This window comes from Mastomys coucha, unplaced genomic scaffold (assembly GCF_008632895.1).
Source record: "Mastomys coucha isolate ucsf_1 unplaced genomic scaffold, UCSF_Mcou_1 pScaffold6, whole genome shotgun sequence".
Classification (NCBI taxonomy): domain Eukaryota; kingdom Metazoa; phylum Chordata; class Mammalia; order Rodentia; family Muridae; genus Mastomys; species Mastomys coucha.
Window position 1 is genome coordinate 90,921,727 of NW_022196912.1, and position 23,422 is coordinate 90,945,148.

Sequence of the window (23,422 nt, forward strand, 5' to 3'; positions counted from 1 at the left end):
AACAAATTCAGATAAATTGAAATCATGTAACCTTTCTCATCATAATGCAATAAAAGTTAAAAAAAAAAGAGAGACAGAGACGGGGTGAGTGAGGGAGAGCACATGAGCATGCATGCATGTACACATGCATGTACACATGCTCATGTGTGTGCATGGTGCACACGATTCAACACAGGGCTTCTCCTCCTCACTGTTTTGTTTTTGGTTTGTTTTTTTGGTTTTGTTTTGTTTTATTTTGTTTTAGGATATCCGAGACTCCATCGCAAAGCAGATCAGAATCTGTACCAGTTTGGAAGAGCCGAGTAACTCTGCACTGAGGGAGTTACACACACTAGATAAGTGTGCGATCCAGGACATTGTACTGAAGTGCAGACTCCAGTTGGAGACCATGAACCAGAAGGTAGAGATGAGGGAGGATGCCCTGGATGCCCTGGAAGGGTTTCTGGCATCTCTGAGAGCAGCTAAGCTCTCTGCTGAGCTCCCCGCAGACTCTCCTACCCCTAAAGCACCAGAAGATGCCCCGGCAGTGAGAAGTGCTGAGGAAGACCTTCTCCTGATGAAAGAGAAGGCCGGGCCTTTGGATGAACGCTTGAGGACACTTGGCATAAACATTAAGGAAGTTGAGGAAGAGGAGAACACCACCTGCGAGAGACTTGTTGGTGCGTTGTCAGTAAACTTAGCAGCCATGGGTGGCCAGAGTAAAGAGGAAGGACCTCCTGAGGACAAGAAGTTACTCGAAGCTTGTAGTTCCAAAACTCACGAGCTCTTTAAAAACATTCAAGACATCCAGAATCAGATCAGTAAAATTGGTCTTAAGGATCCCACCGCTCCAGCTGTGAAGCAAAGGTAAGAAAGGTGTTGTTCTCTGTCATCCGTGGTGATGTTCGCTGTATCTTCAACACTGCTGGATCTTCTGTTGCTGTGTCCTCCCTCAAACTATTTCAGCGTCCAGCATGCCTTCCAACAGGCTTTCACATAAATTTACTTTTTATTGATAAGGTTCCTCTACAAATATTCATATTTTCCTCTGCCATGTGTCACGGACACGGGACGGTGCATTGAGACACGGGTAAAGGACATGCACTATTTTCAAGGTCCTGCTTTCTTTGCATGCATTGTGGCATTCCCTTGAGAGTAAAAGCCTAGCCGGTCTCGCAGAGTTCATATTTGCCGCGGTTGTTCATCTCAGTTACATTTTTCCGTTCTTGTGATAAAATATGGACAGAAGGGGCTCCACGGAGAAAGCATTATTGGCTTGCTGTTTCGGAGTTAACTAGGTCATGGGGGGAAAGTCCAGCCTTGGCTGCTCAAGGTAGCTGCCAACCACAGTCAGGAAGCAGAGGGCCATGGTTATTAGTGTTCAGCTCGCTGTCTCCTTTTGATCCAGTACAGGAACTCCAGCTCTCGGAATGATGGTCCCCACAATTGGTTTGGGTCCTCATGTCTCATTTATTCTAGTCTAGGTCACCCACACAGGTGTAAGGCAATTCTTGATCCTGTCAAGGTTGATGATATCAGCCATCGCAAAATGAAAGGAACAGTAATAGAAGGCCATATGCCATCTGATGTCCCTGTACTTCCTTAGTTCTTTGGTGGTCTCTGGCCCTCCCAGCAGGGTGAGACCTCTGCCGAGTTTATAGAGGCGTTGTGGAAACTGAATGAGGTTAGCAGTATTCAGCATTCCGAATATGGCCGCCAGCTCATGCATGCTGAGTTATTAGCAGGAGTTGCTGGCGTAGAGCCTACCTCTTCTTTCCAGACCTTCCCCACTTTCTCTCACTGTAGCTTCTCTGGCTTGGGGGTCTCTTTAGGGATTTACATGACTCAAGTCCCTTAGTATATTTAAATATGCCCTTCCCTCCAAAATTTCAGCTGAGGCCCAAGGGGACTTTCATCGTCAGAGTGCCTTAGCGTTTGTAATGGAGTATGGAACTAATCATTTGTGTGGTTGTTACTTCAGTAAATTCTAATCATATGATCGCCAAAAGTTAATGGGCATTAATATATGAATTGTTTATAGGTGAAAATTGTGTATTCATGTAGCTACAAATAGGACAAATGTGTATTCTATGCTAGACACAGTTTTGGGTCTTGGGAATACCGCAGTTATCAAAATAGACAGAAGGTTCTTGGCTTTTCTAGAGCTTAGCTCACCCTGGGAGGGCTAAGCTATGTAGTGTGACTGGTGGTGAGAATCCTGAGAAGACAAAGAGGAAGAGGTTGTGATGGCCGGGTGAGTGATCAGGGGCAACCTGTGGACATGCTGTGCATGTCAAATAAGGTACAGGGGCAAGCCTTGTGGCCACAGTGGGGAAGAGCCTTCTGGGCTGAAGGATCCACAAAGGATGGCACTGAGGGATGAGGAGTCACAGCTGGGATGGGGCTTAACTCATATCGACTTTCTTTATTTTTATTTTTTAAGATTTATTTTATTTATATGAGTACACTGTAGCTGTCTTCAGATGCACCAGAAGAGGTCATTAGATCTCATTATGAGATGGTTGTGAGCCACCATGTGGTTGCTGGGAATTGAACTCAGGACTTCTGGAAGAGCAGTCAGTGCTCTTAACCGCTGAGCCATCTCTCTAGCTCCCCATATCTGCTTTCTCTGAGTGACCTGATGTCATTTGAGGGCTCTAAGCAACAGAAGGTAGCCTGGTTTAAACCTTAACTGGTTCTCTGCTGGGGGCCAGCCCCAGCGGCTCTTTTCTGTTCTTGGTTCTCCTTGAGGCAGTGGATGGGGATGGTAGGGTTAAGACTTGGTCTTATGAGATATTTAGGGTTGCTGTAGAATAATAAAAAGTTTATCTGCCTTAAGTTTAAGTCACTTGCCGAGGTAGCTGAGCTGCCTGCCTGAGTTCCTCTGAGGCCAGAAACTGTTCAGCACCTCATCATAAAACAGCAGGGGATTAAGTGAAATGTTTTATTGCTGGTGCTCCTTTCTTTGGTGAGTCACCTCTCTGGATAAACTGGTTAACTCTTTGTGGACCTGGGAGGAAGGAAAGGAAACTAATTAAGATGCTATACTCTGGCAAATATGCACAGGATGAAGACTTAGACAGTGTGAGGGTGCTGGGAGTTGGGTGAAGGAGTAGGGGAGGCAAGGCCTTGAGGGTGAGTGCCAAGGAGGCCGGACTTGAGCTCTTGCAGCTTATCTTCAGGTGATGGGATTCTTTCAAGACTGGTTTGCAGGAGAAACCATTAGTTGAGTGACTCCTATTTGAATTGGAAGAGCTTTTCGGATAGGATGTATATGATGTCCCACTGTTTCCTTCCTCCTGGGCCCTCACCCTTACTTGGAGGCCTTGCTTTGTTTAACCACCTATCTATTCATATCATGCTTCTCCCTCCCCCCTTCTCTCTCTCTCTCTCTTTCTCCCTCCCTCTCTCCTTCCCCCTCCTCTCTCCCTCTCTCTGGTGAGTGAGTGTGAATGTGTGTGTGTGTGTGTGTGTGTGTGTGTGTGTGTGTGTGTGTATGCATGTTTTCTCTCAAATACATATACATGTGTTCACTAAAATGCCAAATAGTATTCTGGTAATGCAAGGAGCCCTCTAGTCTCTGTGACGCAGGAATGCATTCCTGTACTTACTATCCAGTATGAGTGTTTGATTTTGCCATTAATTTCATGAGGACAAATGAAAGCATTCTCTTGAATTCCCCACATTTTGTTGAATCAGCTGGGTTAACAATTGGCTAATACACCTTTTTTTTTTTTTTTTTTAATTCCATACTCTAGGAAAAAGTCATTACTCAGGCTGGATAAGGACCTAGATGGATTTGAAGAAGAAAAGGTGTGCATTCAAAAAATAGCTAGCTCTCTCCCACAATTCCAGGATGGCGGTGAGAAAGTCGTGATTCAACAGTGTGAAGACACAGCAGCCTTGTGGGAGAGTACAAAAGCTTCTATCACAGAGAGGTAGGAGAAAAATCCCATCTCAATCTGAGAATGTGTTTGTGTGGCTAACATTGTGAAGTGTTTGCACTGGAAACCTGTCCCCTGAACTCAGGTACAAACACGAGGCTTCACGGTGGAGTTCACAGGCCAATGTCTGTCACACACAGTTCTGGCACCTCCTCACGTGGCCAACCTCTCTCTGTGGCTGGGTCCACTTCCCTCACTGTGGCCTCTTTGTTGTGGGAAGTCCCTGAGCCACCGTGTGCCTTCCCTTAAGTCTTTGGACTCATATGGTCCTTTCTCCACCTCCTCTTCAGCATGTCCTGTGTATGAATGGAGCCTGTATATATAGAAGCCTCCCTAAAGCTAGTCTATGGCACATGATCTAGTCTAATTTCATAGGCCATAGAGCCTTCTCTAAGTCCTAGAACTAATTAGTATCTGGTTATACTGGAAACCAAGTTAACTACCACATTCACTGAATTATTTTACTATCTATAAAGGGCTGAGCTGACAATGAGTGGAATAGAAAATAGTCTCTGATCATGCTAGTGAGGGGCTGTCTTCCAACGGGTCTTGTGGTTGATGAATAAAAATACTTTTCTGTTGAGTTGTGAATCCTGTATATCTCTCCAGAGCTTATATGTGTCAACATGTAATCCTGTATATCTCTCCAGAGTTTACATGTGTCAACATGTAATCCTGTATATCTCTCCAGAGCTTATATGTGTCAACATGTAATCCTGTATATCTCTCCAGAATTTACATGTGTCAATATGTAATCCTGTATATCTCTCCAGAGCTTATATGTGTCAACATGTAATCCTGTATATCTCTCCAGAGTTTACATGTGTCAACATGTAATCCTGTATATCTATCCAGAGCTTACATGTGTCAACATGTAATCCTGTATATCTATCCAGAGCTCGCATGTTCTTGAGAGAAGACAGTACATGCAACCTCTCAAGGACTTCTTAGACTTGAGTTTCAGTCATAGAATCACTCTTGTGTTATTCTTGACAACATGTAATCCTGTATGTCTCTCTAGAGCTTACATGTGTTAACATGGTCACACAATTAATAAAGGTCTGGATCTGGTGGTTATTTATTTATACAGTCTGTTTGCTACATCATCATTATTGGTGAAATGATAGGCAAGCCATGTGGAGAAAGTCCTTTTGTGACGAATGAGTAGATGTCCCAGCATCTGCAGAGTTATTTCAGACTGTTTTCCTCCTGCTTTTCTACATAGCCTTGAACAGTGTGAACGTGTTCTGGAGCTGCTAAGACAATATCAGAATATTAAAAACAACTTGACAGCTTTGATTCAGAAGGAAGAGGGCATCATCTCCCAGCAAGCTTCCTACATGGGAAAGGACAACCTGAAGAAAAAGATAGCTGAGGTGAGCCCTCCTTTCAGAAGAGCTGTCCTGTGTAGTGATGTGGTTGAAGAGCCCAATAGTAAAGAGATGTTATGAAAAAAATCGTCCTTGGAACTTGCTTTAAAAGAATTTAGTAATGACTACTTTACCAAATATTTAGGAATTTATCAGATCTAACACCAGAGTCAGGAAGAAATGTTTCCAAGTTGGTACTGGGTTACTTTGGTTTGGGCCATAGAGCCTTAGCTCTGGTACTGTGGGGTGGTCACCCACTGCCTGTCTATAGGACTGTAAAGTACCCTTGCCCAGGGCTTTGACTGAAGGGGAATATGAGCCCTCGTGCGGGCCTGAGAGATGAGATGGTAGGGAATCCCTCTCTGTTGCTTACAGACAAGGAGGACATTACAGTTCCAGTATTTATTTCCTGTAATGATGTGCCAGCGAATGCCCCAGTTGGCTATCTGGGTTGATGGCTTCATTAATCCCAGATCTGTATGCTAAGGAGAACAACATCTTTTGGACACTAGATGTCATTATTTTCTATGAATTTACATGGTTAGACAGGAATACACCGTACTATTTACTTCTATGACTGTACATCAGAATGATGCCTTTCCCACTGGCTCATGAGTTTTAAGCTACAGGGCTCTCAAACTGTCACAAGCATCTATGATATGTAGCCCTCTTGATGCATTTGATTATTAGTAAGTAGTTTTATTAATCTTCCTATTTCTTTTAAATAGATTTTTTATTAATCAGTTAATTTTGTGAGCATAGGTATTTTGCCTGCATGTATATCTGTCCATCACTTTTATACCTAGTGTCTGTAAAGTGGTGGGTCTCGACCTGTGAGTTGCAACCCTCTATGGGAGAGAGGCTGGGGGCAGATTGAACGATCCTCTATAAGGGCTCACCTAAGATCACCAGAAAGCATAGACATTCACATTATGAATCATAGCAGTAGCAAAATTACAGTTATGAAGTAGCAACAAAAGTAGTTGGGGATCATCACAACATGGGGAACTGTACTAAAAGCTTACAGCATTAAGAAGGTTGAGAACCACTTCTATAGAGGGTAAAGAATAGAGATTAGATCCCTTGGACCTAGAGTTACAAGCGGTTGTGAGCCCCTATATGGGTGCTGAGACTTGAACCAAGGTCCTGACAGCTGAACCATCTCTCCAACATCCTAAACTTCCTATTTCTTGAGATCAACTCAATGGAAGTCATTATCAACCAGATGAACTTTTAAAATTTTTGTTTATTTAAAAAATTTAAAGATGTTTTTATTTCATGTGTATAGGTGTTTTGTCTGCATGAATATGTGTGCCACATGCATGTCTGGTGCCCATGGAGGTCAGAAAGCATTGGATCCCTGGAACTAGATGGTTGTGAGCCATCATGTGGATGCTGGGAACTGAACCTGGGTCCTCTGCAGGAGTAGTCTGTGCTCTTAACCACTGACCCATTTCTCTACCTCCAATAAACTAGATGCTTTTTCTTTTTTCTTTTTGGTTTTCCGAGACAGGGTGTTTCGGTATAGCCCAGGCTGTCCTGGAACTCACTCTGTAGACCAGGCTGTCCTGGAACTCAGAAATCTGCCTACCTCTGCCTCCCAAGTGCTAGGATTAAAGCCATGCGCCACCACTGCCTGGCTCAACCAGATTCTTATGAGCAACTTAGTCTTAGAGCCATCAGGCCCCCGTGCTTCATTGACACCAAGACTGAGTGATGGCTCTTGTGTGAGACCCATTTTTGCAGACTGTTTCACAGAGCAACCGACTATACTAAAGCAACCTCCCTGAGTGACATTAGTTGTATGATGGTGACAGTGTGGCTAATTTCATATAAAACTTAATTGAAGGAGACCACCAAGACCATGAAGCAGGCCATTAGCTGGCGTTACAGACAGTCGGTTTTCCTAGTTCCATCCAGTAGAGGCAGCTCTGAGGTTCACCAGTCTTGAGACCTAGAAGTCTGCCCAATGGACTTAAGAAGCCCTAGATAGGCTGGGCAGTGGTGGTACATGCCTTTAATCCCAGCACTTGGGAGGCAGAGTCAGGCAGGTCTCTGAGTTCGAGGCCAGCCTGGTCTCGAGTTCCAGACAGAGTGAGTTCCAGGACAGCCAGGACAATACAGAGAAACCCTGTCTCGAAAAGCAAGCAAGCAAACAAACAAAAAGCTCTAGATCCCTTGGTTCTTGGAGGCAGCTGGCCAGCAAGGGATCTGTCTCTGCCTCCCCAGTGTTGAGATTATGAGAGTTGGAGATTCAAACTCAGGTCTTCCTTGTTATGTGGTGAGCAATTCTACTGACTGAGCTGTCTCTTCAACCCCCTTGCTTTGGAGTTTTAGAGATAAGATCTCCCTTTGTCACTCAGCAGAGTCTCGCTAGGAGGGTCACTTCCTCCTGGTTAGGGCTCAGACTTGAACTCGGCAGTCCTCAGGCTCCCGAGTGCTGGCATTTAAACATACTCTGCCTGGTTTTAACTTCACCATTTAAGCTCCTTATACTGAGATAATTCTTCATTCACACATAACTATGTGTCATAATGAAGTGCCCCTTCACACCCTTTACTCAATTTCCCCAGTGATAAAATTGCCAGGACGATCATGAGTTCAAGCCCAACCTGAAGTATATAATGAGACTGTCCAAAAAAAAGGAACCCAGTGTGGCATGAAGGTCGAGCACTTGCCTGGTGTGCATGAGACTTTGGGTTTGACTCCAGTACCACATCCCTGAAACAAGAATTTAAAAATAGATACGTTTCAAAATGCAGAGGAGGAGGAAGCCTGAGTAAAGATTGTCATTAAAATAATAGAATTCTAACAATTGCCCATAGAAAAGCAGAACAATTACAATTGCATTATGATCTTTTTTGTTTGTTTTACATTTATTTACTTAGAGAACTTGAGAGCACATGGATGTCACAGAGCATGCGTGTAGGATAACTTGTGGAAGGGCGTCACTTGTGCTTTTATTATGGGGTCCTGGAGGTTAAACTCAAGGCTGTGAGGCTTGCCAGCGATGACCTTTACTCCACTAATCCATTCTGCTGGCCCTTATGGTCATTTGGCGAGGGAGGTTGAATAATAAAAAATAGAATTGTTCTCCCAGTTGCCTCTCTCTCTCTCTCTCTCTCTCTCTCTCTCCATATATATATACTAGTTAATTAACTAAAAAAAATATTATATATATATATATACACATGTTTTAAATATGTATCTTTTATTTTACAGATTGAAACTGTCAAAGAAGAATTCAGCAACCATTTAGAAGTTGTAGACAAGATAAATCAGATTTGTAAAAACCTACAATATCATCTAAACAAAATGAAAAACTTTGAAGACCCCCCTTTTGAAAAAGAGGCAAATGCTATTGTGGATAGATGGCTTGATGTATGTAACTAGTTAATTAACTAAAAATTGTGTTTCATAACAAATTGATATTTAGCCAGAATGTCTTTAATATTCTTATGATACTGAAAATTTAAGCTGTTATTCTTTATAAAAAGTATTTTTTTACTTTTTTTTTTGTAAAAAATGTAATATAACAACTTATGAATTGATTCCATCTCAGAGTTAGACATTACTAACAAACGGGACCTTAGTCTTCCTGATTTTGCATGTGTGTGTGAGTGTGTATGTATGTGTGTGTGTGTGTGTGTGTGTGTGTGTGTGTATGTGCCAGGCATGGTAATGTACATGTGTAATCCCAGCACTTGGGAATTAATAATAAAAAGATAATGAATTGAAGGCTGGTCTGAGCTTCATGAGAGCTTGTCTCAAAAAAAAAAAATAATAATAACAACTAGCCAAGAGTGTTGCTCTTAGTACAAGCACTTGGGTATCAAAGGCATATTGATCTCTGTGAATTCAAGGCCAGCATGGTCTACATAGAGTTTCAAGGCTTCATAGTGAGTATTTGTCTCAAAAAAAAAAAAGGAGCAAAACTTTAAATATTGTATTTAATGTGTTGAAAATAAATTAGCCAATATGACCTTTCATGCAGGATCTTAATATTTAACTCTACACTTGATGCATTTGTAGTTTAATTTGATATTCTTGTGAGTTACAAACGAAGAGTTATCTATATTTTTTAATTAATCAGATAATTTTGTTTATTTATTCATCCATTCATTTATTTATTGAGACAGGTCTTGATATGTAGCACAGGCTAGGTTTTAACTTACTATGAAGCCCAGGATTGCCCCAGACCTGCACTGAGACTCCGACCTCATTCACCTCAGTGCCTGGATTAGAGCATGTGCCACCATGCCTTTCTTGAGACAAGGCCTTATGTAGTGTAGCCTGGCCTCGATCTTTTAGAGTAGCTTTGAATATTATACATGCTTTAGCAAGTCTGCTGAGATTTTTTTTTTTTAAGAGATAGGGCAACATGATATATGAAAGTAATTTTTTTTGTTGATGAATCAGACAATTAGGTTCTATTAAAATACTTCAAAACAAGTGAATGTAACAATGTTCTCCACACTGGTGTCCATTATTTTCTATTTATAATCGACTATAGATAAACGAGAAGACAGAAGAATACGGTGAAAACCTTGGCCGAGCGCTGGCCTTGTGGGACAAACTTTTTAACATAAAAAACAGCATTGATGAGTGGACTGAAAAGATCCTTGGGAAAGCAGAATCCCATGAGCTGACCGAGGAAGACAGAGAAAGGCTAAAGGTAACTCAACCCTGAGAAGACAGGTGGCTCTGCTACCTGCTGTGGACACCTTAATGTTGCTTTCGCCTTTTGCATCAGGCAATTGCAATGAAAAAGTATATTCCTTTCACTTTCCCCTGAGAGGGCTCTCCACTCCCGTTGCTTGCTCTGTGAAATCCAGAAAATTTTTTTCTTTTCTTTTCTTTTTTTTTTTTTTTGGTTTTTCAAGACAGGGTTTCTCTGTATAGCCCTGGCTGTCCTGGAACTTACTCTGTAGACCAGGCTGGCCTCGAACTCAGAAATCTGCCTGCCTCTGCCTCCCAAGCACTGGGATTTAAAGGTGTGCGCCACCACCACCACTGCCCGGCTCAGGCAAATGTTTTCATGTACTATCCCACTGGGACTCACAGACAACCAAGGGCTTTGTAGATGCAATGACCTTGGGTGAGGAAGGGTTCGAACAAGAAGAAAGCTGATTTTTGTGCTCTCAATTTGGCATTTGGAAAGAGTCTGCATTACCTCTTTTGATGTAGAAAGAATTGTTTCTGTTGTAGCTAGGTATAGTTCAGAGGTACAGTGCCTCTCTAGCTTGAGGCTCTGAGTTCAATGTCAGCACCATAGTTGGGAACTCTTCCTAGCTGCTTATTTGTTTAATGTCATTAATTTGCACAAGGCCTTTCTAGATCAGAAAACATCTAAATACTGGCAGTTAGACTCAGCATACTCTAAAAAATATGGGTATGTATTTATCTAAAGCTATGAATCTCATTATCTCTCAACTTCTTGCATTTTATTCAAATTTTAATTCATGTATTTTTCTACATGTTGGGAAAAGTTTTTAAGATGTAAGGTTGATTTCCAGTTTCCTGGACAATTAGAATGGGTGTAAAATTGGTCATCTTGCTGGGCAGTGGTGGCGCACACCTTTAATCCCAGCACTTAGGAGACAGAGGCAGGTGGATTTCTGAGTTCGAGGCCAGCCTGGTCTACAGAGTGAGTTCCAGGACAGCCAGGGCTATACAGAGAAACCCTGTCTCAAAAAAACCAAAAAAAAAAAAAAAAAAAAATTGGTCATCTCTAAGGGTCTTTTAGATGTGTCTTAAATTATAGGTTATTTGAAAATGTGACATCAAGAACTTTAAACAGCCAGCCTATGGGCCAGATTCCAACGATGCGCATGCTCATTCAGAATTTGTGTATGCGTTGCCAAGACATTGGCCATGTTTTTCAGCCATGCAAGCAGCCTCTTGGCATAAGCCTTGCTCCAATCTATTGTCTTGAGAGGAGACTCTTCCCTTGGCATTTGGGTTTGTTATTCTTCAGACCATTAGAGAAAAAAAGGATTAGGAGAAATTCAAGGGCGCCTTCAAGTTTCTGTAAATTGACAATAATAATCATAGGTTCCCCCAAAGTAGGATGACATAAAGTTATTTCTCTTTAAAACTTTCTATTTTAGGAGGAGTTAAAAGTCCAGGAAGAGCAAACTGCAGAATTTTCTAGAAGAGTGGCTGACATACAGTTGCTGCTTCAGAGTAATGAGAAACCACTTGAACTGCAGGTATGGGAAGTTTGATTCGGGTCTCAATGGAAGATTCTCTATCCCTTTGAAAATGGCATTCATAATCCACACATTCTAAATTTAAATAGAAAGTGAAATTAGAATGATTACTTATTTGTGCTCCATTAAAATTTTAAGAATCTGCATAGGCAACCGTGTGGATCACATTCAGCATGCAAATATGACGTGTTGGCATCTTTTTCTCCCCGTGCTTCCTTACATGCCTGCCTTGTGGAGAAATGCTGGCTGTGATTACACATGAAGTCACCGTGGTTTCCTACGTGCGTGTAGGGAGGAGAATATGTTTTGAGTAAGGTCATTCATTGAAATTGCCTCAAGGATATTTTTTTTTCTGTTGAGAGAAGAGACTTATCTCAATTTCATTTGGATGAAGGGATATAGTGTTTATACATGAGCTCTCGGGCAGGCCTCTTTGATGACATCTTATCTGTACAGCCGACTAGTCCTGTGATCCTGGGCAAATTACTTAGTCTCCTTCAGTCTGCATGTGTAGTGCTCACACCTCTTGCTGAACACAAAGAAGTCATCAGTGTTAGCCAGTGAAGTAGAGTGCATGCCTGGAATCCCAACACTGGGGAGGCTGAGGCAGGAGGATCATGAGTTGGAGACTAGAGAGATCCTCTCTCTAAACAAAACAAGGCTGTTAATGTTCTCAATACATTTTAATCTCATTCATGTGTTTGGAAATAGGTTTTTCCTCATGGGTGCAATAACATTTCAGTTTGCAGGTTGGATATAATTTATGTGGGAAGAAGGATTCCAATTATTCTCTCAGAAAGTATCAATTTCTATTTTTTCATATAGTTCTTGTTTCTTTTTGGGTTTTTGTCGTTGTTGTTTATTATTAGGTTGGTTGCTTTTGGTTTGGTTTGGTTTGGTTTTGAGACAGGGTTTCTCTGTGTACGCCTCACTGACCTGGGGCTCACTTTGGAGACCAGGCTGGACTTGAAAATCTGCCTGACTTTGTCTCCCAAATGCAGCGCAGCCAAAGGTGTGCGCCACTACACCCAGCCTTAGTTCTTGTTTCTTTTAAGGCAGCGATCTAGAACAATGTGATAAGGATCTTTTCCACTCTGAGATGAAGTGTTGTCAATTTGCTCTGGAGCCGTTGCCTGAGGTATGCCAGAACAGGCTCCTTACTGTGTGTGTTGTGTCCTGCATTTGGTGATTTCAGGTCATGGAGTCCTCTGTCCTGAACAAGGTGAAAGATGTAAAAATACACGTTACAGGGGAATCCAATAGCTATGTGCCCAGTGGAAGCACAGCTGAGCTGAGAGAGGATCTGGACCAGGCCAAGACCCAGATGGGGATGACTGAGTCCCTCCTGAATGCCTTGTCTCCTTCCGACAGCCTGGAGATCTTCACGAAGCTTGAGGTATCCAGTTGCCCAACTCCTGCACTTAGACCTATGTTTACACTCTTTTTTTTTTTTTCTTACTTTAAAATATATATCGGCGGTGCTAGTGATTAGACCTAGTGCATGTAAGGTAAGAGCTCCTCCCTACCCCTGAGATTTCTCTAATGCTTACTCTTGGTGATCTTGGCCTGTGTAATTAGTGAAAAGGGGTCAGGGACAGAGGACCTGGGGTTGTGTTATGGGCCAGTGAGATAGCTCAGCAAGAGCCCCAAGCCTGATGGCCTGAGTTCAGTCCCTTGAACCCACATGGCATTTCACATGCGTCCACATGCCCACAATGGCACCAACATACATATGTCAAACAACACACACACACATCAAATAAATATGTGCAAAAAAAGAAATGCTATTGTACTTTAAGTTGGCTATGAAACAAAAAGCAGAGTTACTCAACTGAAAATTGTTTGGGCTTATCAAAATAATGAAAATCTCTGTAGCCAGGGAACCATCAGTTGTCAGTGTCCTTACCATGTAAGCAGAAGGACCCAGGTTCAGATCCCCAGCATCCATGTTTTTTTTTTTTTTAAAAAAAGCCAAACATGGTAACCTTAGTACAGGGGAAACTGAGACAAGGGAATCACTGGCCAGCTAACCTAGCCAATCAATGAGCTACAAGTTCAGTGATCCCAATAAAAATAAGATAATAATAATAATAATAATAATAATAATAATAATAATAATAACATTATTATTATTATCAGTAATGTGGAGAATAATCAAGGAAGATATATGAGGTTGATCTCTGGCTTCCATACACACTGGCACACACATGTATGTATAAGCCAGTATATACATGTACATACAGACATGGATGTAATTAGGAGCTCATGATCTTTGGGGGTAAGTAAGCCAGTTTGAAGATGCTGTGACTGGTTTATTCTGTGTGCAGGAAATCCAGCAGCAGATCTTTCAGCAGAAGCACAGTATGACGGTCCTGGAAAATCAAATAGGGTGCCTGACTCCCGAGCTCTCCGAACTGAAAAGACAATATGCAAGTGTCAGCAATTTATTTAATACCAAAAAGAATGCTCTGCAGGATCACTTTGCCACGTTCTTGAATGGTGAGCATGATGTGTCTTGAACTTTGTTTCAGGCAATCTTGAAATATGAATTTGGAAATAGCACTGTGGGCCCAAAGTCTGATCTAAACTAATGACTTCCAGATAGCTTGCACAGACTGTATTTAAAGGAATAATATTTGGATAAATCCTTTGGGGGGGAAACATTGTTAATGCCTGTTATAAGTAATATCCCTTTTTTCGTGCCTTAAATCTCTATTTCGTGATCACTGGGGCCATGTGGCCAGTGTGGGTGTGTCAGTGACCATGCTGCCTTTGTTGATGTCTTTAGATGTCCTGTGTGCTTAGAAAGGTGTTTGTGCAAAAAATACACCAGATTGCTCTCTGTACTCCACTGGTCCTCAGCACTGGGTTTGAGAACCTGTCCTGGCTTTGCCCGCTGCTATGGGAAGCAAGTTCCTAGTCTCTTGTGTATCAAGTATATGAATTACTATCTCATCACATGGAAGTTTTTTTTCCTTTCTTCTACAGAGCAGTGTAAGAACTTTAATGACTGGTTCAGCAACGTCAAAGCGAATCTTAAGGAGTGTTTTGATCCACCAGAAACAAAACTGAGCATGGAACAAAAGCTGCAAAAACTTTCTGTAAGACACAGATGCAAAAACTAAATGTTTACGAGAAATCTCACTACACTGTCTGGGCTGACCCTAAGCCTCTGTGTTTAAGTGATTCTCCTACCTCTGACCCCAACAGCTGGGGCTTCTGACTTTGTTTAGATGGTACATTATGTTCTTAAGCTTATTGGTAGCTCCAGGCATTTCCCCCATGCCCCCAGCCTCAGGGATAGCAATGTTCATGGATACTTAAGTATTTTATATACAGTGATGTAGTGTTTGCATATACCTTGTGCATGTTCTCCCTGTGACTCTTGCTGTCCTATTTAATGCATTGCTTGATGGGGCCCCTATTCCCTCTACTGATGTCCTGTGTCCTTGGAAAGGAGCTTGGGCAAACAATCTACCATATCACTCTCTGTACTTAATTGGTCACCAGCACGGGGTTTCAGAACATGGCATGGCAACAATTCTGCTCACTTTTACATTTGCTCATTTCATGGGCCTCAGAAATTGATGCCCCAACCTTGAAACATGAAGACTGGGATGGGGGGAATCTGGGCAGAGGTAAATAAAGAATAATCTGTTCAGTTTCACAAATGGATTTTCAGAAGGAGAGTGAAGAAAGTATTTATGAAAACTGAAGCATCACCAAGAGAGGAGACGTTAGCTCTCTCCATCTTGTTCCCATGCGGGTGTCGTAGTGGTATTACATTATTTTTGCTTGATGTAGGCCTCAGAAAGTCAGATGCAAACACAGACACAGACATAAATATATACACACACCACACAAACACAGCACACATGCACACACAAACACACAGCACTCAGGTGTACACACACACACACCACACACACATCCCTCCCTTCTAGAACTATTGGAAATGATCCGTCATTAGAGTCAGCCACATTGTCCTAGCCCAAGGGCATGGCAGACACATTGTGACTTCACTGTAGATGTAACTGTCTTTTTGTATTTCTTAAGGATTTCTTGACTCTTGGAGGAGGAAATAGTAAAATGCAGCAGGTGGAGACCATTCTACAGCACGTGAAGATGCTCTTACCCAAAGCTCATGTGAAAGAGCTTGACAGCTGGCTCAGGAGTCAAGAACTGGAATTAGAAAACATGGAATCCATTTGCCAGGCCCGAGCAGGGGAACTGAGTAACTCCTTTCAGCAGCTACTGAGGTGGGATATTGTGGCAGTGCTTTCCAGTTCACTACCGCATGTACTACAGATGCTGGGATAGTCAATGCATACTATTTCCCAAGTGAAATAGATACAGTTGTTCCTTGCTGTCTTTTGGGAACCCGTTTGAGGGACCCCTGTGGATGCTCCTTTCTGTAAATTGCATGATATTTGCAATACTTGATGCACATTCTTCCATATACTTTATTTAAACTGACTGTAGATTTCTTATAACAGCTGATGCAATGTAAATGCTATATAAATAGGTGTTATACTGTATATTTAAGGATTGTGGACAAGAAAGAAAAAAGGCTGTATGTACATTTCAATACAGATGCAATTTGTTGTCAAATAATTTTGATCTATTGTCATTGTAATCCCATGGATTTGGATCTCACGCATACAAAAGTATACATTTAAAAATACTGACTTTTTGTGTTTGAATGTTCGCCTACATGTGCTTGTGCACCACATGTGTGCCCACTGAGGTCAGAAGAGGATGTCAGCTCTGCAGGAACTGGAGTTGTAGATGGTTATAAGCTGCCATGTGGGTGCTGGGAACTGAGTCCAACTCCTTTGAAAAAGCAAGGGCTCTTAACTGTTACGCCAAATCTTCAGCCCCTCTGCACCTCTCCCCATTGGTATAACATCTAAGGCCTCAGAAAAGCATCCTATCTTTGAGCTAAGACACGGACTGTAACTTCTAAATCCAGGTTCTGTGCTGGGAATACAAAACTTTAGGGGGTTCTTCAAGCTGTCTAAAATGGCAGTGGTTCAGAGGAAAGTCCAGACATTGTTTCTTGGACTGCCACTCTCCTGCAATTGTTTGCTTGTTTGCCTTCGTGAATATAGGCAATAATTATTTAAATTTGGATATATATCAAGTTACGGTGTTTATTTGTTTGTTTTAAATAAGCAGTAGAAATCTAGTTGCTGTATCACCCTCTGGTTTCTGCCCAGTTGTTTTTTCTTATATTGTGTTCTAATCTGGGCATTGTGCCTTGTAGATTGGAAGATGACTGCAGAAGTCTGAGTAAGTGGTTGACTAATCAAGAAGAGAATTGGAAAGAAATGGAAGCCTCAGGAGAGAGAACGGATCTGTTCTCCCAGGTGTTATCGAGGAAGAGGTATGGCGATCTTCCTGAGGTGCATTGTTTGGGAGTGCGCTTTCTCCACTGGGCTCCAATAAACTGTCAATGGTATTTGGAAATTACAGGGAGCAGTTTGAGACTGTGGCCCAGCTGAGTGACTCTCTGAAGGAGCATGGACTCACCGAGGAAGACGAGACAATCAAAGAAGCCGCACATCTGATTGATAGATACCAGGCTTTATTGAGACAATTACATGAAATTGAGGAAGAGGATAAGTTACCAGCTGCCGAAGACCAGAGCTTTAATGATCTTGCCCATGATGTAATTCACTGGATAAAAGAGATTAAAGAGTCCCTTATGGCTTTGAATTCATCAGAAGGCAAAATGCCACTCGAAGAAAGAATCCAAAAAATAAAGGTATAACCGTGGAAACCAAATTTGAGAGGTCAGAGTGAACTCTCATTTTGAAAAGCTTCAGAGGAAAACTGCAAAGATTTCTTTCTTAACAGAAAATAAGATCAGTGCGGGGTGGTTGAAGAAATTCAAATTGCTAAGCTTACGAAAAAGAAGGGTGGCGATGGCCTAAAATTAATTTAATGCATATGAAAAAGAAAAAGTACGTCCTTCTCTTCCAAGGGGACAGTGGCAAGTTATTCATCATCCCTTGTGACAGGTAGAAATAAAGGTCTCACTTGCCACAGGGAAGGCAGGGGTCTGGGAGGATACAAAGTCACCTCCATGAGGAGAGCTGAAGACTCAGCAAGGTGAATGGAAGGCAAGGGTGGACAGAAGTCTTGGGAGTCTGTAACTGCTCAGAAAGCATTAGTGACTGCACAGTGTGTATGGGTGAGGCAGGGGATTCCCTAGAGCTGTGACTCCACCCAAGAAGAAAGTCACTAAACATGACTCGTTAAAAACTGCAGGGAGAGCGTGCAGGTGTGTCCTGGAATCACGTCTGTTGGGGCATCATGGCAGGAAGCTGCGGTGAGGGTTAGTGAGCTACAAGGGTTGCTAAGAATGAGCATTCAGAATCACTGCTGTGCGTCTCCAGACACGGTTTCGCCAGACAGTGTGAGTCCCACATGGGTGCTTCCAAGACAAGAATTCAGTTTTAACAGAGCAAAGAAGGGACAGGGAGTTGGGAACTAGCCCTGGAGAGAAGAGTTCACAGGAAGGACACATGAGTCTCTTAGATACGTAAACGGGCCTGTTGTATTTGTTACCTCTGACTCTCCATGTCAGCATTGAGAAGTGGGGCCAGGAAGGAGGATTTCTCAGGGGTTTTGAAAATCAAGGGTGAGCGGGAATACAGTTAGTTCGAACCAACACTTCTTTATTAATAACCAACTGTCGCCGGGGAGTGGTGGCGCATGCCTTTAATCCCAACCCTTGGGAGGCAGAGGCAGGTGGATTTCTGAGTTCAAGTTCTGAGTTCCTGGTCTACAGAGTGAGTTCCAGGACAGCCAGGGCTACACAGAGAAACCCTGTCTCGAAAAACCAAAGTAAAATAAAATAAAATAAAAAAGAACCAACTGTCTACACTGTGAAGGGCGGGGAGGTGTCTTCACCTTTGGAGTATATATAAAATGAAAGAGTTATTACCCAATTATTACCCAATTAGACTATAGTTAACATTATGGTATAAGCCTGACAAAAAGGATTTCATAGTTGATATCGGAGTAATTCAGATGAAGTTAGAGAACCTTCTTAATTCCAGGAAATCATTGCCCTGAAGCCTGAAGGGGATGCTAAAATCCAGATGGTAATGAGACAAGCGGACCACTGTGAGGCCCCGCTGACTCAGGAGACCCTTACGGACCTCAGCAACCAGTGGGACAACACGCTCCACCTAGCCAACACGTACCTAAGGTAAAGGCTGGCTGCTTTCCTTGCCTGGTAAAATCATAATAAGTGTTTGGATAAGATATCTACAGGCGAGAAGTCTGTGAGGGGTGGCCACAGAGGTGTAGATATCCAGAAAAGCCAAGAGATCGCTTGGCAGTCTCTGAAGCCTTGAGCTGTGGGGCTCTTAGCAACAGTTTAATTTTGTCTTTCCTCTCTGCTCCTGTGCTAATGTATCCACATGGGGAGACTGTGGAATAATGAATCCTTTTAAATCTTAGTCTAAGAAATTCTTAGGTGTAAACATTGATAAATAGAGGATGAATCCTATAAACATTTCTGGTGAAGATTCTCTTTTGTGTTGAAAATGGAGTGTGTGTTTGTGTGTGTGTGTGTGTGTGTGTGTGTGTGTGTGATGTATATGTGTGAGTGCTGGTATGTGTGTGCCACAACACACAGATGGAGTTTAGAGCACACCTTGTCACCAGGTTGCTCTTTCTACAATGTGGATCCTGGGATTTGAACTTGAGTCATCAAGCTTGGCTGCAAGTCCCTTTACCCTTTGAGCCATATAACTAGTTACTCTAATGAAGATTCTTCTTCATAGCATATCTTTTTTTTTTTTTTTTTTTTTTTTTTTTTTTTTTTTGTATTTTCGAGACAGGGTCTCTCTGTGTATCCCTGGCTGTTCTGGAACTCACTCTGTAAACCAGGCTGGCCTCGAACTCAAAAATCCACCAGCCTCTGCCTCCCAAGTGCATAGCATATCTTTTAAAACACTATATCACGTTTTTATTAGTTCTTGGAGGATTTTATGTATTGCATTTTAATTATACTGACCTATTCCTCCCAACCTCCTCCCAGATCCACCCTTCACCTGCAAATCCTCTCTCAATTTTGTGGTTTTTCTCTTTTTTAAAAAAGTAACTTCCAGAGTCCAGTTTGTGCCATCCGCATACTCATGGATATGAGGTAGACCTACCAGGAACTATACCCTGTAGAAAACTGACTCTCTCTTCCTAACAAGCACTAGCTGTCAATAGCTCTTCAGCTAGAGTTGGGGCTCATGAGCCCCTCCCCTTCTTCTGCTAGGCTTGATCTTGAGCTCAAGAGTGTAGGAGGCTTGTCATGTCCAGAAGACGCTGTTCCGTTTGGCCCAGCTTGACCACTGGCTCTTAGAATCTTTGTGCTCCCACTCCTGTAATGGGTCCTGAGCCTTCGGTTACTGTCATATCTTAAATAGTACATTTCTTACTTGGACTTGAATCCAAATTGAACACTTTGTGTGTGCATGTTTGTTTGTGCGTGTGTGTGTGTTTATGCATGCGTGCATATGTGTGGAGGCCAGAGGCTCACTTCAGATGGTGGTCTTGGGCCCATCTAGCTTGTTTTTGAGGCAGGGTTTCTTACTGGCCTGGAATTGTTAAGTAGGCTGGGCTGCTAGTGAGCCCTGGACATCCACCTGCTTCCTCCTAGCACGGTGGTTATAAGTTCGTGCTACCACACTTGAATTTCTCTCTTTCCTTCCTTCCTTCCTTCCTTCCTTCCTTCCTTCCTTCCTTTCTCTTTCTTCTTTCTCTCTTTCTCTCTCCCTCTCTCTCTCTCTCTCTCCCTCCCTCCCTCCCTCCCTTCCTTCCTTTCTTCCTTTCTTCCTTCCTTCCTTCCTTCCTTCCTTTCTCTTTCTTCTTTCTTTCCTTCTTTCTCTCTTTCTCTCTCCCTCTCTCTCCCTCTCTCTCTCTCCCTCCCTCCCTCCCTCCCTCCCTCCCTCCCTCCCCCCTCCCTCCCTTCCTTCCTTTCTTGACAGTGGGCTCTGGGGATTGAATTCAGGTCTTTGTGCTTGCCCAGCAGGCATTTGACCTGCCCTTGCTCTCTCCTGCCACTTGTTTTAGTTTTATATAAATGTAAAATAGGATGCAATAGTATATTAAAGTATAATAAACATTGCTAAGACTAGTTTGAAAGTAAAACATTATTTTGTAACAAATATTAATTGTGTAACAAAAATTATCCCTAAGTAATACTCAAATAATTTCTGAGGTAAGCTTAGTGCTATTTAAAGGGTTGGAGTATTAAAAAAAAAAGAAAGAAACAAGATCCTTGGAAATAATATGTATTAATATCACTTTAATGTCATTTACGAATAATGTATGTTGGATAGAGTATACAAAATGCCCCTTCATTTTGCTTAATGCTATTCTTTTTCTAAACTCTCTTGCAACATTTAGCCATCAAGAAAAGCTTGTACTAGAAGGAGAAAAGTATTTGCAGAGTAAGGAGGACCTGAGGCTGATGCTCACAGAACTGAAGAAGCAGCAGGAAGCAGGCTTTGCTCTACAGCCTGGGTTGCCAGAGAAGCAAACCCAGTTAAAAATTTATAAGAAATTCCTCCAGAAAGCCCAGGATTTGACATCCTTGCTAGAGGAGCTAAAATCTCAAGGCAATTACCTTTTGGAGTGCACTAAAAATCCTAGCTTCAGCGAGGAGCCGTGGCTGGAAGTAAAGCACCTGCACCAGAGCCTTCTCCAGCAGCTCCAGGTGAGATGGATGGGCCGAGGAAATCCCTGCCGCAGGAGCTGTGCCTTGACTGTGCCTGTGACAGCCAAGACACGAGATGCTTCTGCAGATCTAGTGCGTGGATGTTGTTCTTTTGCCAATCCCAAGGCTTTCAGTGGGTTTCTGTTGTACATGAAAATATCAACTCTCAAAAAGGGAGGAATCTCCCTCAGTCACTTTTTTTTTTAAGATTTATTTATTATTATATGTAAGTACACTGTAGCTGTCTTCAGACACCCCAGAAGAGGGCATCAGATCTCATGATGAATGGTTGTGAGCCACCATGTGGTTGCTGGGATTTAGAACTCAGGACCTCTGGAAGAGCACTCAGTGCTCTTAACCGCTGAGCCATCGCTCCAGCCCCCCTCAGTCACTTTTAATAAAGAAAACCATTGTGTATTGATTATGGTATTCCCTCTTGTTGAAATTCCCCTCTTCAGTAGTTAGATAGCTTCGAGTTCCTTAGGAGTCTCTATGAAGATGGCTATGTGAGCATTATTCGTCCATCCATGCATTCATCCATGCATCTACTCTTGTATGCATGCATCCACTCATCCACCCACTAACTCATCTCCCTATCTACCTACCCATTTATCCACCCACTCATCTACCTCCCTATCCATTCATACATACATATATCTGTGCGTCTATCCATCCATCCATGCATGCATCTATCCACACATCCATGCATCCATGCATCCATCCATCCATTCACTAACTCATCTCCCTATTTACCTATTTATCCATCTACTCATCTACTTCCCTATCATCCATCTATTCATCCAGTCACCCTTTTGTCAAATTTACCTGTCAACAAATGCATCCACTCATCCAGCTACCCACCCACCGCTAATATGCTTAGTCATATATCATTCATCCACCCACTCATCCATCTAGAGTAATAATTCATATAAATTGTTATGTTCCTCCCTCGGATCTTTCCATACAATCTGCAATAGAGTGAGTTAAGACAAATTGTCCCTTTATCATAAGAGTCCATTCTTTCAGTAAAACTTTAATTCCTTAAACATTGAAAGCCAGCTTCAGTATAAGGGTTATCTGATCAAGAAATCTAGATTATCCAAACACTAGTAGGTGGCACAGGTTTGCATGCCTACTTTGGATCTTCTCTAGGTTACTTCTGCTGGTGTCTAAGAAGGTGTGGTCCTCTCCCATCCTTAGCCCAGGCAGGTAACCTGAAGATGGTTTTGCTTTTGAGTTATGATTACTTCTTCCTCACACAAATTTGCTTTTTATTCTCAGGAGAGGATCCTGGAGTTAGGTTGCTCTCTTATAGTGTCATTTTTGAGATGCAAACTCTTTTGCTTTAAAGCAACAAATAAAACTTTACTTACTAATGTTTGTGATTTAGTGATATAATTTGTAGTCATTTTGTTTTATCATTCTCTCGACAATAACCAGGAGAGGAGATATCATTTGAAATGTAAATAAAGAAAATATCTAATAAAAAAATTTTTAAAAATTAAAGACAAACTCAGATTAATAAAAAAAAAAAAATTGGTTGGCAAAATGGCTTCATATGTAAGGGCAGCCGTACCAAAAACTGATATCATGAATCTGCCCTGGAACCTGCCTGAAGGAAAGAGAAAAAGAATTCTAGGGCGTCTCCTTACTTCACTCACGCACAATGACATGTGCAAGTACAAAAAACCCATATACATGGAGGTGCATATGAGTACAGAATTAATAAATAATCAATAAAATTGTAAAAAAAAATAATTCTCTTGACAAATTACCTTTAGGAAGGAAATTAAGACAAGGAAACGGGCAAAGAGCAAATGTTTAGTAATTTTTATCAGGAGATGGAAGCTTTGTAGTGACATATTTTATTTTATTTTTTATGCCTACCATGCAACAAAACCTTTACTAACATTTTTCACAGGGGTTCAGCTATTGCTGAAACTTGTAATTTCTAAACTTAAATTGGGGCAAATGGCTAGAGTGCAGAGTAATGCCATCACTGCCCACTGGGAATGCAGACTGAAGAATTAACAGTCACCCCTCAGATGGAGGACTGGGTGCAGGGTCAACTGTTTCTGGATGTTGTAATCAGAGAGGGTGCAGCCATCTTCCAGCTGCTTGCCTGCAAAGATGAGCCTCTGCTGGTCAGGGGGATATGCCCTCTTTATCCTGGATCTTGGCCTTCATGTT

At 42.1% G+C, this 23,422-nt stretch overlaps 1 protein-coding gene across 4 annotated transcripts in view; it reads left to right on the forward strand.

The window, feature by feature from the left end:
• The window catches only part of Syne2 (spectrin repeat containing nuclear envelope protein 2), a 396,202-nt gene that overhangs the window by 200,926 nt on the left and 171,854 nt on the right, over window positions 1-23,422 (forward strand). For all 4 annotated transcript variants that reach the window (XM_031355750.1, XM_031355751.1, XM_031355749.1 and 1 more), the window contains 14 exons: window positions 245-846; window positions 3,738-3,917; window positions 5,149-5,299; window positions 8,516-8,674; window positions 9,807-9,968; window positions 11,404-11,505; window positions 12,701-12,901; window positions 13,833-14,004; window positions 14,494-14,606; window positions 15,562-15,764; window positions 16,772-16,891; window positions 16,981-17,272; window positions 18,573-18,724; window positions 20,923-21,232. In XM_031355750.1, coding sequence (XP_031211610.1) covers window positions 245-846; window positions 3,738-3,917; window positions 5,149-5,299; window positions 8,516-8,674; window positions 9,807-9,968; window positions 11,404-11,505; window positions 12,701-12,901; window positions 13,833-14,004; window positions 14,494-14,606; window positions 15,562-15,764; window positions 16,772-16,891; window positions 16,981-17,272; window positions 18,573-18,724; window positions 20,923-21,232 — 2,919 coding nt within the window. The remainder of the gene's footprint in view (window positions 1-244; window positions 847-3,737; window positions 3,918-5,148; window positions 5,300-8,515; window positions 8,675-9,806; window positions 9,969-11,403; window positions 11,506-12,700; window positions 12,902-13,832; window positions 14,005-14,493; window positions 14,607-15,561; window positions 15,765-16,771; window positions 16,892-16,980; window positions 17,273-18,572; window positions 18,725-20,922; window positions 21,233-23,422) is intronic.